Source organism: Malurus melanocephalus, unplaced genomic scaffold (assembly GCF_030028575.1).
Source record: "Malurus melanocephalus ecotype Western Australia unplaced genomic scaffold, MMel_1.1 scaffold_14, whole genome shotgun sequence".
Classification (NCBI taxonomy): Eukaryota; Metazoa; Chordata; class Aves; order Passeriformes; family Maluridae; genus Malurus; species Malurus melanocephalus.
In genome coordinates, this window is record NW_026623246.1 from 4,780,415 (window position 1) to 4,796,349 (window position 15,935).

Consider the following 15,935-nt stretch of genomic DNA (forward strand, 5'->3'; position numbering starts at 1 on the left):
TAAAGGGGTGACCATTCAGCCGCTTCACTTCCCTTTCTCTTTGAAAATATCGTGCTGCTGTAAAACCCTATGGTGCCACAGTGCAGAAGTTTTCCAGTGTTAAAGTGTGCTAACAAGTCCACTGAAAACTTTCTTGATGTGGAATGTGAACCTTCTTTTACTACACTTGAATGCAATTCACATGACAGGAAAACTTTCCAGCTATGACCAATGAACAACACAGTGAAGACAATACACTGCAGTAATTCCATAGTTTGCCTTTAAGCCAGTAGGCAACTGGCTTTATCACAAACCTGCATTGTCTTAAGTAGATGTTTATTATAGCAAATATGATCTAACTAGATGTAGACAGTATTTAAATAACAACATCCTGTTTTCAGTTCATTTAGGTTTGTACTGTCTAAAACACATGAGTTGCCAACATTTTGGATATCATACTTTCTTCCTGTATGCAATATAGTAAAATAACTACAAAACTCCCMAAGATTTGAGGTAATGTACTGCTAAAGTGAAGCAGGTAGATGTGGTGATCCACTGCCTTATTAACAGGGAGGAACCTTCCTGTCTTCCTGCCTACATTATGAGTTACAGTAGGATTTATAGACACTCATTTAGAGAAAGATATGCTTTTACTGCAGCTTTCCCTCTATAGCTACTTTTCCTGTCCTACTCTTACAAAKGCAGGGATTGTTGAGCTTTAGGTGTTCTTTAAATAATGTGGTATTTACCTATTTGTAATTACTTTGGTAATTTACATTTATTTACCCTTTTTCATCAGCTTCAAACTTTTATATGTTGTTTTACTGCTATAGCATATGAATTATATTTTATTGCTAGATAGGAAAGCTTGGCTGCCTTTGTCTGTGGGTAGGTGGCCATTATGCAGCATGAGAACTTACCACTTCTTCTGATTAAAATATTTCATTACATTCATTTCATTACATTACCCATATAAGGGGAGGAACTGAGGGACAACTGACAGCRTACTGTGACAAATGCTCACATTTTGAAAACCGTTTGTTTGTTTGGTTTTCATAAAAATGCTAAGCTTTTTGCTTAAAGAATATATGAGCAAAAGGTTAAATTAATCTTAAATCCACAAGGTTAAGTTGTTCTTAAATTAATTTCTTTGTGTTTACAAAATGTGTAAAGCGAGCTGCACACAGTTCCYGGAATAAACAAAATTCCCTGTGGCTAGAATTTCTGAGTAGGTTATATTTGGTTGCATGCTTTCAGCCAAATGTGATGGCTGCACCSCAGAACTGCACCTTTGGACTTCTCRTGAGCCTTGGGTTGCTGTGGTGTCACAACAGATGCTCAAATGGCTGCTGTCAAAATTTTTGAGCTCAAAGCCTGAAGCGAGGGGAATTTGATCATTATGGAAGCGATTTTTTTTCCAGATGAATCATAGTGCCCATCCTTCTACTTATTAAATGACAGTTCAAGTACAAAATCTCAAGAAGAGAATTTTCTATCTTTAGAATGAAATTTGCGTAGTATGAGGAACCCCAGTGCAGCTGAGGACCTTTTCAGCTAAACGAGACCATGAGACAGGCAGGGTTTTCATCCAGGATTCCTCCTGCTGYAGGCTATCAAAGCACTATTAATGGAAGTTTGATGGGCAGACTTTGCAAGGAAAAGGGAGCCTGTGTAGTGCCGGGTGAGCAGAGCAGTATTCACCAGCCAGACTTTCTTCTTTGCAAGTGAGTGGTCAGCCAGAGAGCACTGAGGTGTGGGACTGGAGAAAAGCAGAGAAGTCAAGCACTGCTGTCTGGTGATTCTCAGCTACTGGAGTGGCCCTCTGGGCACCATACAGCCAGGGTACAGAAGATCTGTGTTGGGAGTTGCTCAGATCCATGGCAGAGCATAAGATTTGGGAGGTTGTGGAAGGGAAGTAGAGTGATTTTCCTTAAATATCCTCTCCTAAAYAGCAGTAATCCCAGGTCACCTGACTTTGAGAAACGAAAGATGCTGGAGTGAGTCCGGAGAAGGGCAACAAAGCTGGTGAAGGGTCTGGAGCACAAGTCCAAGGAGGAGCAGCTGAGGGAGCTGGGGGTGTTTATCCTGGAGAAGAGGAGGCTCAGGGGTGACCTTATCACTCTACAAATTCCTGAAAGGATGGTGCAGCCAGGTGGGGGGTGGCCTCTTTTCCCAGGCAGTCAGGGACAAGACAAGAGGCCRTAGCCTCAAGCTGCACCAGGGGAGGTTCAGATTGGACCTCAGGAGGAATTTCTTTATTGAAAGGGTGGTTAAGCATTGGAATGGACTTYCCAGGGTAGTGGTAGAGTCACCATCCTTGGAGGTGTGTAAGAAACAGCTGGACATGACACTTTGTGCCAAGGTCTAACTGGAAAGGTTGTCAAAGCCTGGACTTTATCTTAGAGGTCTTTTCCAATGTTTATGATTCTGTGATTCTGTGTTAGTGSTGGCCAGAGACTGAAGCTGCTACCCTCAGTGGGGCTGTGGGACTTGGTGTGAGAGCTGTGTTGTATGCAATTGGAAAGTTCTGGTCTCTTGCAGTTTCTACTTCTAGGTCTGTACCAGAGTAATCCCTCTGTCTTTTTCGAGATTGCTAAGAATTTGCAGCCACCGACTGTAATTTCCAAATTAAACATGTTAAACATCCCATGAATTAAAAATACCTAAAAATTACTCACCTATAATGTTGAAGAGCAGTGCTTTTCTCCATGCAAATTCCAAACTTGAGTATTTACATCCTCATGCTGCGTACAATTAGAACAGTAAAAAGGGATGCACATAAATGACGTAAGCAGTAATACCTGTTAGCTTCTCATTATCAAGTCCTGGAATTCCAGTTGCTATATTTACATCTTTTCTGGTTGCYTACAAGTCTTTCTACAAAACCTATCCAACTACTGCTTTTCCTCTTGCTTTTCTTCCTGCTTAATTCTGAGCCTGGCTTTATACTTCTGTCTCCATAAGATGTGGAGCAGCTCTAAATTAAACGTGTAACATTTCACTTAAATGACCTGAAGATGGCTTTGTCTGTTTCTCCAGGTGGCCTAATAAATAGAGGCCTTTCATCCCTTAGATGTTTATCACAGCTGTAACCACACTATTTCTCCAGTCTTCAGTGTAAAATCCGTTGTAAGTCATAGTTAATTTACATTAGCCCCTCCAGATGTTGATCCTTCAAGATTGCTGTCTTCCAAGCTTATCATTGTATGCCGGAATGTGCAGACACAGTTCAACCTAAAGGGTTGTTGATACTGACTCATCTTTATTCAAGCATTTCTTGCTCATCCTTGAATGTTTCAAGCACACACAACTCTCCTTAGTTCCTGTAGTTTGTGGTGGCATTCGGGATAGACATATATATTGTATACACATTTAAGTATATTTAGAGCTTTCAGTGAGGCTAAGTATGAAAGTATTAATATGTTGTGCAATTGAGTGTGTGTGCAACTTAGGTAGGAACCTTTGTGACAGTGCTAAAGGAGCTAGCAGAGATACTGATAAGAATCAAGATTTTTTTTTTCTTAGATTTACTAAACCTTCTTTTAATGTTATCTGGCTGCCACATTGTTCACATGCCTTTCCTGACCCTTAACTCTGTATTTCATTCATTCTCATGGAGAACAACTTTAACTTTCGTTATCGTCACTGGATCAAATGTATGCTTTGACAGTCTGGGCGGGAGAGAGATTCAACTTCCTGGGGATGTTTTAGGGCATGCCTGACATTCACTGTCAAAAGCAAAGCATCTAGGTCMCGAGAGCAAAACCTCTTTTTTTTTGGTTTTTTTTTTTTAATTTTTTTGACTAACCAAGTACTGACTGGATACACTTGGGAAGTCTGAGAAGGAAAATCCCACCCCCGCCCTTCAACCTCTTATTCAGTGTCTTTGTCCTGGTAAACGTTTGCTAAAGGAATGTCTCTGTTGCATGAAAGTTTCTATTTTCCCCTACACATTGCTTCTAAGGCTTGAAGCAGCTCTTCAGGTAGATACAACATCAAGGTGTGGTCTGGCTGCAGAGATGGGAGCCTCAGCACAGTGTTCCAGCCCAGCTCCTTAGCTCTGCTAGTGACTAACTATGACAAAACCTTTAGCAAGTCTCGYTGGGTCTTAGTTTGTGTATCTCATKTACTCTTCTAGTAGGATAGCAATGATAATGCCAACCTGGCTCTTCCAAAGCAGCTTTGACAGCTGCTGTGTGAATGGTTTTWGTACCAGCATTGTAAAATATCTATTTAAATTGCTGTTAGAAGAGAAACATCAGGTTTCCTTTTACACGTAAAGCATGTGGCCAGAACTTGCTAGAGATATTTGAAGTCTTAAGTAAAATGACTTTTTACTTAAGGCTACTCCATTTTTTTTACCCGAGGCCGGGCTACTCCACGTTTACCCGAGTCTGGGCTACTCCATTTTTACCCGAGTAAACGGGTAAGCTACAAGGTATTTTGCTTTGGAGAGACTGGACTTCAATTAAAACCTTTTCTTTGTAATGGAATACAGAAGCAACATAATTGCCCTGTTAACAAATGGATTATTTCATTCCTCCTTTCTGCTTCATTGCCTGCTGCAGAAAGGTATAGTCCATCTGGAAAACAAGCACATCAAACTGACTATATCACAGACTTGTGTATTTAATTCGCACCCCCAACCTTTAATTTTACAAAGTAAATTATTTCTGTATTTATCAGAAACCAACAAAAAAAGCAAATTTTACTTCGTATTATCCAGTTACTACCACATCTGTTAAATTTCAGTAGCAGTGAACACACAAATCTAAGTGCAAAAGGAAATCACAGCTTCACTTTCTGGGGAAACAAATAAAGCAAAACYTTACTGTGTAATTTGGAGGCAAAGCTCAGAAATGCATTTTCAGCCCTATATTTAAGAAGGAACAATGAAGRTCCAAGCTTAGAAGGCTGCCTGCCCCAGCATGATATTTCTGTCCCCTCAATTCTTCTGCACAGCTTATGCATATGTGCAACCCGAGCTGAGATGAAAAGCTTTTCTTTTACTGAAACCTTTATCATTCACAAAATGGTATTTTTTGAATTTAAAACCGGTCTTCTTTGCAGACTGCACACACAAGAAGTATACAAGTAATTTCAGTTGGAATAATTGTAATCTAGAATACAATAATGCTTTATCTGTTTGACATTGATGAATTAAATAATGTAGCAACATATGCAGTGATGAATTCTTAGGGGACAGTAAAAAATCTCTAGGCATTATGAGAGCTTTTTCATTGGGATTTTCCTACAGCCCCCAAACTGGCTTCATTTCTCTACTCATACTTTCCTGCAGTCATGATCTTTGACAACATTTTTGAAAATATCCAACAGACAGGTGTTAGGTGTTTCTATTTAACAGCACTGAATTTTAAGGGATTTTTAAGATAGTGTTTCCTCTTTGAACTCCTGTTGTGTTTAAAAATAAAATAGGGAAGATATGCCTCTTCTCTCTCACAAATGGAAAGTGAGATAACTCCAGGTGGCCCATTTGAAATGCAGCAATGTAACAAGCTATACCTATTGAAATCAAGGAATGTCACTTAAATTTAATACAGATTATTGAAATGAATTTATCGCATCTAAAATTCATTGTTTAATATGAATTATCTGTAACCTGGCTTAGAAAAACACCATTGTTCTCTAAAGTGCAGAATGTTACAAAGATACTTGTTCATTCATTACAGAAGAAGCAGTCTGCCTTTCAGATAAGAAATTAAAACAATAAATGTAATCATTGTCCAACTACAATTTAAATTAACATTATTCATTCTGGCTCCTCTGTATACCCATGACCTTTACAAGCCTTTATTTATCATATGTAACAAAAAACTTAAACAGCTAATTTTGCAGGAGTCAACACTGATGTATTACTGATCGTTTCTCATTTTAAATTATTGTGCTACCTGTTTAATTAAAAAGATGTCTGCTGTACATGGGAGAGTTTTTATTTTTATCATGTAAAAGGACTTCTGATGGTCAAAGGGGAACAAATACATTCTGCCTTCTAAGACTCAATCACGTGTCAGACACATCTGGGTTTTAGAGTTAAAGTCTCTACTCATGAAAGCATTGTATCAGCAGAACACACTTTAGTAATTCACTGGGATCTAGATCCCCATTCCAACCTTACACTATATATTCATTTTTTAATAAGGAGATGTTTTTTCTCATAGACTGTCCTAAGTATATCTGTGAWGGGACAAGGACAAGATTAAAACTCACTGGATAATGCAATATACCTTGCTCATTCAATTCATTGTGCTGTGTGTGATTTCATTCATCACCTTGTATGTGTCCCTATGACCCATCTCTATCATTGGTGTTCTGCTGCTGAGCAATCCCCTTCTCCTTCATCATGAAGGAATTGCTGTCACCCCATTTTCCTTCCTATAGCTGAAGCTGAAGGGAAGGAGGCCATGCTCACCAAGCTGTGCATTTGTAGTCCCTTGTCCCTCCAGCATCAGTTCTGGGGTTTCCAAAAACAGGCATTAGGAACCCTGCACTCTGTTGTATCTGTGACAAACAGCCTAKGAGCCCAAGCAGCCCTGTACCTTAGCACTGTCAGAATTGCACATAGATTTTAAACAAGCAAATATATTTTTCTAGTTCTCTATGTGCCAGCCAATGTGATCTGCAAGTCAGTGTGTAACTCTGAATTATGAGACTGCTAGAGGACAATAGTTCCATTTTGTGTTWAAATCTTCCCTCATTCAGCACCTTAAAGATTGACCTGAGTCTGAAAAAAAAMCATCATCCCTGCCACACAGGTCCCCATTATGAGACAGTAGCCTCCCAGTAGCCATTACCCCTCAGAGCCTTTTCTGAATGAGGAGCATCAGCCTGTTTCAGAAGRAGAGGCCTGTGCCAGGCAGACCTTCAGGCTGTTCCAGCCTGGCATTCGTTATGTGGCATTTGCCTGTGGGCAGTCAGCACTCAAATGGATAAACCCATTCTCGGCTGAACAAAAATGTCCCAACTGGTTGCTTTCTTGAGTTACTGCATACAGTAAAAGTGGCTATGTCGAATTTTTTCTCTCCTTGGTGAAATTCTCTCCTGTTTTTCYAAAAGCCTCCCATTCTGTGAAGAAATAAGCATTGCTGTCTTCTGCTTTTTTACAGTTGTGGCCAAAGTTGAAGACTCTCGCCCAATGCTGAGACCCCCAAGGAGGCCACGGAAGCCCAAGACATTAAATAATCCAGAAGACTCCACCTACTACACTCTAATACATGTGAGTTTAGGAAGCTTTTGTGGGCTAAAACTGACAGATAATTCCTACCTCAACTGTCTTCTTAATTGCTCAATTCCCATTATTCTTTTCTAATACAGCATAGAGCCTGTATCCTGCTKAAAAGAGGCAGGCCACAAACTTCACATTTCAAACAAGACTTGAAAGTGAAGAACAGGGTTACCCAGACTGGGGAGAYATGCCAGACCAGTATTTACTTTTGTACCTAAACATACGTACTTCCATTATATGCATAAGCAGCATTTGCATTTTCAATACCCAAATCAAGTGCCCTGTTTCCATAGTTTCTTTGTAAGTCACAGGAGAGAAACAGGAGTCACAGGTTTGTTTGGAGCTATTTTGAGCATCTAAATTAGTGCTTGATCTTGCAGAGAGAGCAAATACTAAAATAAGCTGTATTARTATGCACACTGTAACTTCCTTTACAAATGTGTCAGATTGTGATTATGAAGGCATTGGCAAATACCAACAGCTCGGGAGACTAATGGATTTGAGTGTCTCTATATATAGCCTTTGGTCCAAGTTCAGATACCGAGTGCTGCTTTCCCCTCTTGACTTCAGTGCCCTTAAATATAGGAAAAAAAAAAAGGCAAGAAAGTAAGCAGAAAGAGTGAAAATGTAAAAGCAGCTCAGAAAGCACTTCCAACAAAAAAAGCAATTAAACTGATTTGCTCGAGGTGCCTGTATCTTAGTGACCTATTTTAGCAGCCAGTGAGAACCCAGCTAATAAACTAACCGTAGCAATTGCTTCTCCTTTCAACAGAAGGTGTCACCAGGGCCTTCAGGGACAGTTGTGTCTGGCATACCAAAAAAAAAGACAAATACAGCTATTTTTTATTCTGGAGCTTTGAAATAACACAGCTTTGGAACGGGGATAKTCTGAAAAGAAATTACATTCTTAAAAATGAATTTGAGTGCAAGAATAAAATTTGTTTTGTGAAAGCAAGACTGGTGAGATAAAGGACTGAAATGAAAGGCATGGCACAGAATCTGTATTAGGAAATTTCTGAGAAGAAGGATAATTCTGARGTAAATGCCTATATAGAAATCTAAGACTATAGAGTCAGTAACACAGTATTGTCTGAGAGTTAATTTGTTACATGGCCATCTCCATATGAGAAAACAACCACGACATCAGTGCAAACAAAAACTGCAGTAATGCCAGGAATWTTCTAATCCATTTTTAGCAGCATCTTTTCAAGGTATTAATCAATATTACCTTCAGTGAGTTGTATTTTCAAGAAGGTGTGAAAAAGAGAAGCCTGTCTTCCTGACATGAAGTTYACTGGTCAGGCAAAACATTGAAGCTTAGAAAGGAGACCTACCAGTTCTTAAATTCTTAGATCTTGGGTAAGTCATTAAGCTCTAACTTTAGATGGTAGTCAGCTTCAGAGAGCAGTCAGCTTTCCCAGCTATTACAGATTTTCTACGTTATTAAAAATCTCTGTGACCTTCAAGCATTCACAGATTATTATCAAACCCAGATCACATGAAAGTGAGGAAACACAGTATGAGTACATTTTAAACAAAAAAATCTCTATCTTCTGCAAAATCAGGTATTTCTCTTACATCATGCTACAGACATTAATTAGACACCTTACATTCTCACTCATCTCCCTGAATATCAAATGACCTGAAGGTATACAGGTATAAATGAAGSCTGACAATAGCCCATTGTCCATATAAGGCACTAGAATTTTATTTTGAGRTATATTTCCTTAAATCAGCCTATCATTTTGGAATTATATGTTATGTTCATTTGCCTGCATAGTGAAGTCCATCAGGATTTCTGATTCACAGTGACTTTCAGTAATTCTAGTAAGTTTTCACTCATTTGCAAGAARCACAGTTAAGACCATCTGCACTTACTAAGACTGCCTTTGAAGTGTGATGCATTCAGTGCTGCAACATAGCATTGTTTTGGCTGWAGGGATAGAATTCTATTAGAGATAAGAAATTCACACTCCCGATGAATCTTCTCTTCTCTGCCTTTTTAGAAATCCTAAAGGTTCTTTTGCCACCTAATATACTGTTTTTAAATGGGCCTTTGTCCATTCTACTAAAACCTGTGTCAAGACTACACTGACAATAGGATTATGACTGCTCCGACTGCCTTGCTTCTATTCATGGAAATTCTCATGGCATCACWGCAAATTTGCCTCAGTGAGATAGTGTTGTCAACTTCATTAAAACAGCTATASCTATTTGAAGTTTTAGATCTCCTTTTTCTGTTCTGATCATCCTTACTTTGGCTTTTATTTCACARTATGGCAACAAATTTGGGAGCAACAATGCTGATCTCCAGTCTCAAAGGTTCTTAAAAGAGATTTTTTGGGGACACTTTCTCATTCTSTATCATTTCTTCTAATGAAAAATATACAACACTATGCCATCTAACACTGACTAATTGTATGTTTGCATAAGCTTTCCTTTTAGTATTTTAATTACTTTGTATTTTCTTAGAAATCAATACAAGATGAAAAACGGAAACCAAGAAAAGAAAGGTAATTTTTTTCATTATCTCGCTATTGTAATTCTAGTAYTCTAAAATAGTTTTTAGCTGTACTTCAACCAGGAGAATAAAGAATGGTAATTTGGTGATTTACAGGGGACATGTATACAAAGTTAAAATATGCAATTTTCATCGACTAAAATCCATTATAGAATTCAGTCATTCTGTTTTCCTAAAACATGGTCCTTTACCATGGTAACACAAGCATTATAATAAGTTAAGATAAGGTCCACATCAAAGACAGTTCTGACACRGAAAATAATTGAAGGTGCTTAAAATTCTAGTCAAAGCAAATGGGCAACCAGTACTTTTTTGTTAGCAAAAATACAAAGCCTGTCAAAATTTTCTCCTAAAAATATATGTGTGTCAGGAAATAGATAATAAAAAATTAAACAGTAACTATTAATAACAACTAAAGAAGAGTAGCCCTTGAAATTTGAACCAGAAGTGTTTTCTTCACAGTGTAACTAACCAATTTTGATGGATCTCTGCAGAAAAGAAGGAAGCAATACGTATATTCTGCCCTTCTGTATCTTAGATCCTTAAGGGTGCTGTAGACCTGGTCAACAGCTCCTGACATACATCATAGCTTTATTTGATTTGTGTTTCCATGCTGAGGCTTTTTTGCTGCCCTCTCAGTGGCACTGCTGTGGTGCCATGTGTGTGATGGCAGCCAGACAAAAGGACTCTCTGCACTTTCCTCAGGTGAGGGTGCAGAACACAAACTCCATAGTTAAAACATGTGTCTTACAGGATGTGGCATAGCATTACATCTATATAAAATGTGCTCACAGCATTGAGCTTCATCCAACCACAGTTTAAATTGCACTTGATTATGCCGCAGCTTAAAGAATTGACCTCACGTCCATGTTCAGTCTCTTTCAGCCTTTTTTCTGATGTCATTTGGATCCTGAAAAAATTTCACATCTATTGACTCCAGTCTAGGGGGGAAAAAAAAACCCTAACACACCAAAATCTAGTGTTTTCTCTCATTGTCCTCAGTTAGGTTTGGCTCACCTTACATCAAGTTAACCAGTTCCCTGCATCTTCTTTCATGAGCTGCCTMTGTATTGGAACATAACAAGGGAAATAAATTAATTACTTCCAGTTTCTATCAATGTGAGGATTTAATTCTGAACTTCTCTCTTCAGTTTCGTTTTAGGATATTATTTTTTTCCTTAGCTATTCTAAACTGGATGTTGGGATTGGTTTTTTTTCTGTATGTATAATACCCTGGATAGCATTCAACTAACAAAATAAGAGATATCTGCATTATTGACACCCATATCTGAACTAGTTGCTTTAGACTCTCTTCTGGTACTTAGAGAACAAAATTGTAAGTTTAGGAAAATGATTCATCTCTTGCTCAAAGAGATATCTAAAATAGGCCAGATGAATTATACCATAAAAATGCCTCTCCACTGAGTCTAATGGCAAACCCAAACAACTTCAGTCATCTCTGTCTCCTTTATGAATATATAAAAGTATTTAGCATTCAAAWATTCTCAATATCTACATTGTACAGCAGTCTACATTGTACCTCAGAGACTGATTTTTTGTGCYTATATATTCTTTTCCTTAGATCCTCAACACATAAACAGAACTAATAATGATATTTGATTGTCTTGGATTTGTATGTTGAAAATAATATTGAAAAGATAAATGGTTAACTTAGTGTTCTTATTTATTGACAGTCTGAGCAAAGTGCTAGATATAGATATCTACTACCAAGAAATTTCATCTAGTGACTCCACCTCCAAGGACAGCAGTACTACCACAAGAAGGAAGAGACATCCAATTGAGCGCAGGACTTCCATTTTAAGAGCTACKGAGCGGTAATTCCTACAAAATAGTAATAGAAAAAAAAATATTGTATGCCCTTGTTGAGATATTCAAATTATTGAAAGGAAATGTACTTTGAAATTAGACATACATCTATTATTTTAGCCATTAAATTTTGCAAAATTAACTTGTAAAAGATATAGCTGAAAATTTTCCATCTTAAAATGGAGATATCTGAAATATTCTCCATGCAGGAGGGATAGATGCCAGTGTGACTGGTGTTCAGCCTACCTGCTAGTTTTTGGTTTTCCAAAGGCCAGATGGACAGACATACTGCATCTCTGATCTAAAATAAAATTAAACTGMAGCAGAATCTAAAAATTGTATTTCTGATTAGTTAGGTTTTAAATAGGGTGGATGTGTGCCAGATTTCCTGCATGTTTTCTGCAGGTAAGAGTCCAGCTTGACTGCCTCCTTCTCCTGCTGTCCTGTGGCAGCGCAGGTGCTGGYAGCCCTGTGTCACCTTGCTGAGGTGGACAGCCAGGAGAAAAACCCTAAAGGGAGAATTCATGCAGCTTCTCTCTTCCCATATAGAGGGTGACTTCTGCCAGGCTAAGGAAATTCATATGCTCACTCTTGCCAATGCACCCAGACACAATGCACATGCAAACACATAGCTATATATCTTAMTATATTTGTATCTCCTTGTGTGTTCCTAAATGTAAAAAAACCTTGGAATAACTTTTTACATCAAAGTTTTAATGGAAACACTAAGCCTGAGATGACTGCTGAATTTGAAAATACATCTGTAGTAACAGAGAAAAGATTTGTAGAACATTTAGAATGTCGAATGTTTTGTGCCGCTTACGTATTTCATTTCTGGCCTTTTTTTCACATTGGATCTAAATGAGTTTCAGGGAAGTGTTGTGAAGATGTGTAATTAAAAGGAATAATATGAGGGAATTACCATGTAGTTTACAACCATTAGAAACTGTTGCATTTTTAAGATGGTTAATTACACTAAACCCATCACCCTGAGGTCTGGTTTAGGGGAATGAAAGTTTTGCTGCTGAGCTTACTAAAAGAAATTTCTTCCCCTTTACTGTGTGMTGCTCTGATTGCAGCCTAAGTAGCCACAGTGAAACAAAATATGTTTAACTTTTAAATCAACACTGTTACCTCCAGGGGCACATGAATGCAATTAATAAACATTTCTGCACTTCAGTATATCATGAATAGAGTCACCAGGATATAAAGACTTTACAGCCATTTCAATCTACAGAGGTGAAGCACTGAGTATTTTTTATTTGGCAGTTTACCTTCAACGTTGGTTTAGGACCAGTATAGAACACTAAAAAATTCTGTAATTATTTCAGAGTTGTTTACTTTTAAAATAATTGTCTTTTATTTTTAATCTTGCTCCATGGTAGCAGCTGATGCTATATCASCATTCCAGCCTGTCAGAGGTGGCATCTAAAATGCATTTTGCAATCTGAAAATAAAACAAAATGAGATGGACACTTAGAGTTAGCTCCACAGGCAGGTTAAATACAGAGCAAACAAATCTATGCCAACTGAAAATCTGGTGCAGTAACCATCAAGCAAATGCTACTGCAAAGCATCCCCATGCTCTCAATGTTTTTATGTCTTTTATTATGTCCCCTTCATAGAAGAACATGCTGTTCTTCTGTGTTCATCTGCTTCTAGCATATAATGTGTTTGTTCCGAGGTGCCTGTTTTGTGCAGCGCAGGAAGAGGCCTAGCAGAGTCAGCTGATTTTTTTTCTTTCTCCTTTTATTTTTCCCCCACAAGGGTGGAGGTTAAGCAGTCGATTAGGAGTGTTTGCCAAGGTAAATGTTTTGACTTTAATTTCTAAAACTTCTCTGCTTAATCCTTAGGTCGAGGRTTGCAGAAAGACCCCTGGAAGAGGGTAAAGCCGAAGATAATCCCTATGACTACAGACGACTGCTGCGGAAGACCTCACAGCGCCGGCGCCTTATCCAGCAGTTCTAGCTGCTGCTGCTGTTCCTGCTGCCATTTGGCTTTTATTAGCATAATTTTTTTATCATTTTATACCATGTGTTTCCTTTTTTTTTTAATCTTCAATGTTTCAAGTTTACGTGTGTGTTCATGTGAATATGAATTACTGTGGTTTACAGCCCAACACCATTGCAAAGGGACACTGTCAGTCACATATAGTATTCTTCCCTAATATGAAAATCAACTTTMTTTTGTGTACCACTGCTACATCCTAAAAATATTAGACATTAAACAGCTTAAATCTAGTTTACTTTCCTCAGTGCATTTTTTTTCAGTTCATGAGTCTMATCCAACCAAAATAATAATTTGCTTTATAGTTTCCTAGTTAAGCTTTCAAATTCCCATGTACACCTTCAGAAAACCTTAGTTACTGTTTCTAATTAATTGTTTTACAGGAAAAAAAATTGCAAGAGCATCATGGGGTAATTCCTGCTTATTTTAGTTTACAATGCCTACATTTTGGGAYGACCCATTTGTGGCAAGCATCCCTCTAATGAAAATGAGCATAAACGATCAATTGGATAGCATACTATGGCAGTTTATTTCATTATTGACATTACTGTAAAGCTAGTAGCCAGTTTTAAAGGTCAATATTATGTGTATAATCTTTAYGTTGGAGATGTCCATTTATGGGAAGTACATCCAGCCCTCTCCTCTGCCTCTGAGCTTTGTGACTAACTGGTGAACTTCTAAATCATGTTTGCTTTGTTCTCATTTGCATTAGATTTTTAGGAATCTTAATCTCTGGGGTACCAAGAAAGGAATAGAAATGCACTCTCTGGTTGATTGCTGCCAAAATGTAATGATCATTCTTAATCAGTTCCACTAGAAATTAAACGAAAATAAAAGCAATCGTCACAGCGTTTAAATTTCCCCCTGATTCTGTATTCAAAAGACCCTATTTCCCAGAAACCACACAGATAATTGCAGYGCTTCCTTTCAGGATTCATAATTGTATGTTCCCAGCTGCAAAGCAAGAGAAGGCAAATTTCATGATGCCAGCATAAAGGCCTGATCCTACTCCATTCCTTAGCTCTCCTAAATGTGACAACTGGCGGCAGCAGTCAGCCAYAGGGGCTGGGGTTTGTCCATTCCCAGTGCACATTTGGCCTTTTCCCCAGAGACAGAATACCATTGCTTCCTGAACTGTAACTAGCTACAAGGCTGTGCACCGGATTAAAATGTGCTGCAATGTAAAATTTGCTATAAATTGTTAAAATTTTGAAATCTGTTTTAAAGTTGCTTTGTCATGTGTTATTAAAATGGTAAATAAAAATGCACAAAGCGGTGATACGGTTGGTTGTGCCTGAATTACAGCCAGAACTGACAAAACGCTGTGGACTGGGGCATGAGCGAGCAAGCCAGGGAAGGGCTCACAGCAGCCTCTGACCGTGCAAAGCTGGAGTTATTGTCTCCGTGCAGGCCAGTGTSATGCGGCAACCACAACAGACTGTAATTTCACACCAAAAGACGCCTAGACAGGTTTTCTTTTGCTTTCCCACCACGGGAGTGTTTTAAAGCATTGGACGTTTCTGTGAGGTCTCATGGTGGGACAGTCCTCGTACCCATGTGGGTGCCTGCAGAAAGCAGAGATRCCCGGGGCTGAACGCGGCCCGGGAGCGTGGGGACCCTGCGTGACCAGCGCTCTCGGCAGAGCCACATCGTGACCTGCTGTGGTCCTGCCTCTCTCCAGGGCCAGGGCTTGAAATCCCTCCTGTGCCAGAGGAGAGGCAGCCGCGGCAGGGAATGGCTCCGTGCTCCCGCGGAGACCCGGCTGGGTGGAGGAGAGGGAGGTTTGGTTGCCTTCAAAAACGACGGTCGTGAAGGGAACGGGAACAATTGTTCTCGTGCTCTTCCCGTCTGGTCTCCAGGCCCTCTGGCTCCTCGGGGCTGGAGCGAGGATAGCGGTTCCACCAGGGTCCCCWACTCGGAATATTGCGGAAGCCCCCGGGAGCGCCCCGGGGACACGCGGGAGCGGCGGCTGGATCGCGCAAGGCTCCTCCTGCGCGTCCGTGGGAGCCGGGAGCCCCCTGCCCGCACGGGAGCAGGAGGGACAGCGGGAGCCCAGCCCCGTTCGGCTCCTTCCACCGGCGCCTTCTCCGCSACGGCCCAGCCCGACGGGGCGCCCGCCGGTGGCTGTGGGCCGGGCCGGGACGTGCCGATGGGACGGCGGGGGCAAGGAAGGATGTCTCCTCGCCATCCCGGGACTGTCCCTCTGCTCGCCGCCGGCGGCACGGGCTATCCTGGCTCGGTACCGCCCAGGAGTGCCCTGCTCGCTGTGCAGGGGTGCCCCGGGGCAAAAGCGGGAGGGGGGCGGGGGGATTTCCCCTCGCTTTGCATCTTAAAGGATTGATTCACTTCCCCGTGGTC

The 15,935-nt window shown here is 39.9% G+C and overlaps 1 protein-coding gene across 1 annotated transcript in view; it reads left to right on the forward strand.

Moving 5' to 3' along the window:
- MYO3A (myosin IIIA) overlaps window positions 1-14,840 on the forward strand; it is a 115,954-nt gene extending 101,114 nt beyond the window's left edge. Inside the window, exons 32-35 of the mRNA XM_057384060.1 lie at window positions 7,104-7,213; window positions 9,695-9,735; window positions 11,438-11,578; window positions 13,424-14,840. Coding sequence (XP_057240043.1) covers window positions 7,104-7,213; window positions 9,695-9,735; window positions 11,438-11,578; window positions 13,424-13,538 — 407 coding nt within the window. The 3' untranslated portion in view covers window positions 13,539-14,840. The remainder of the gene's footprint in view (window positions 1-7,103; window positions 7,214-9,694; window positions 9,736-11,437; window positions 11,579-13,423) is intronic.
- Window positions 14,841-15,935: the final 1,095 nt, after the last annotated feature.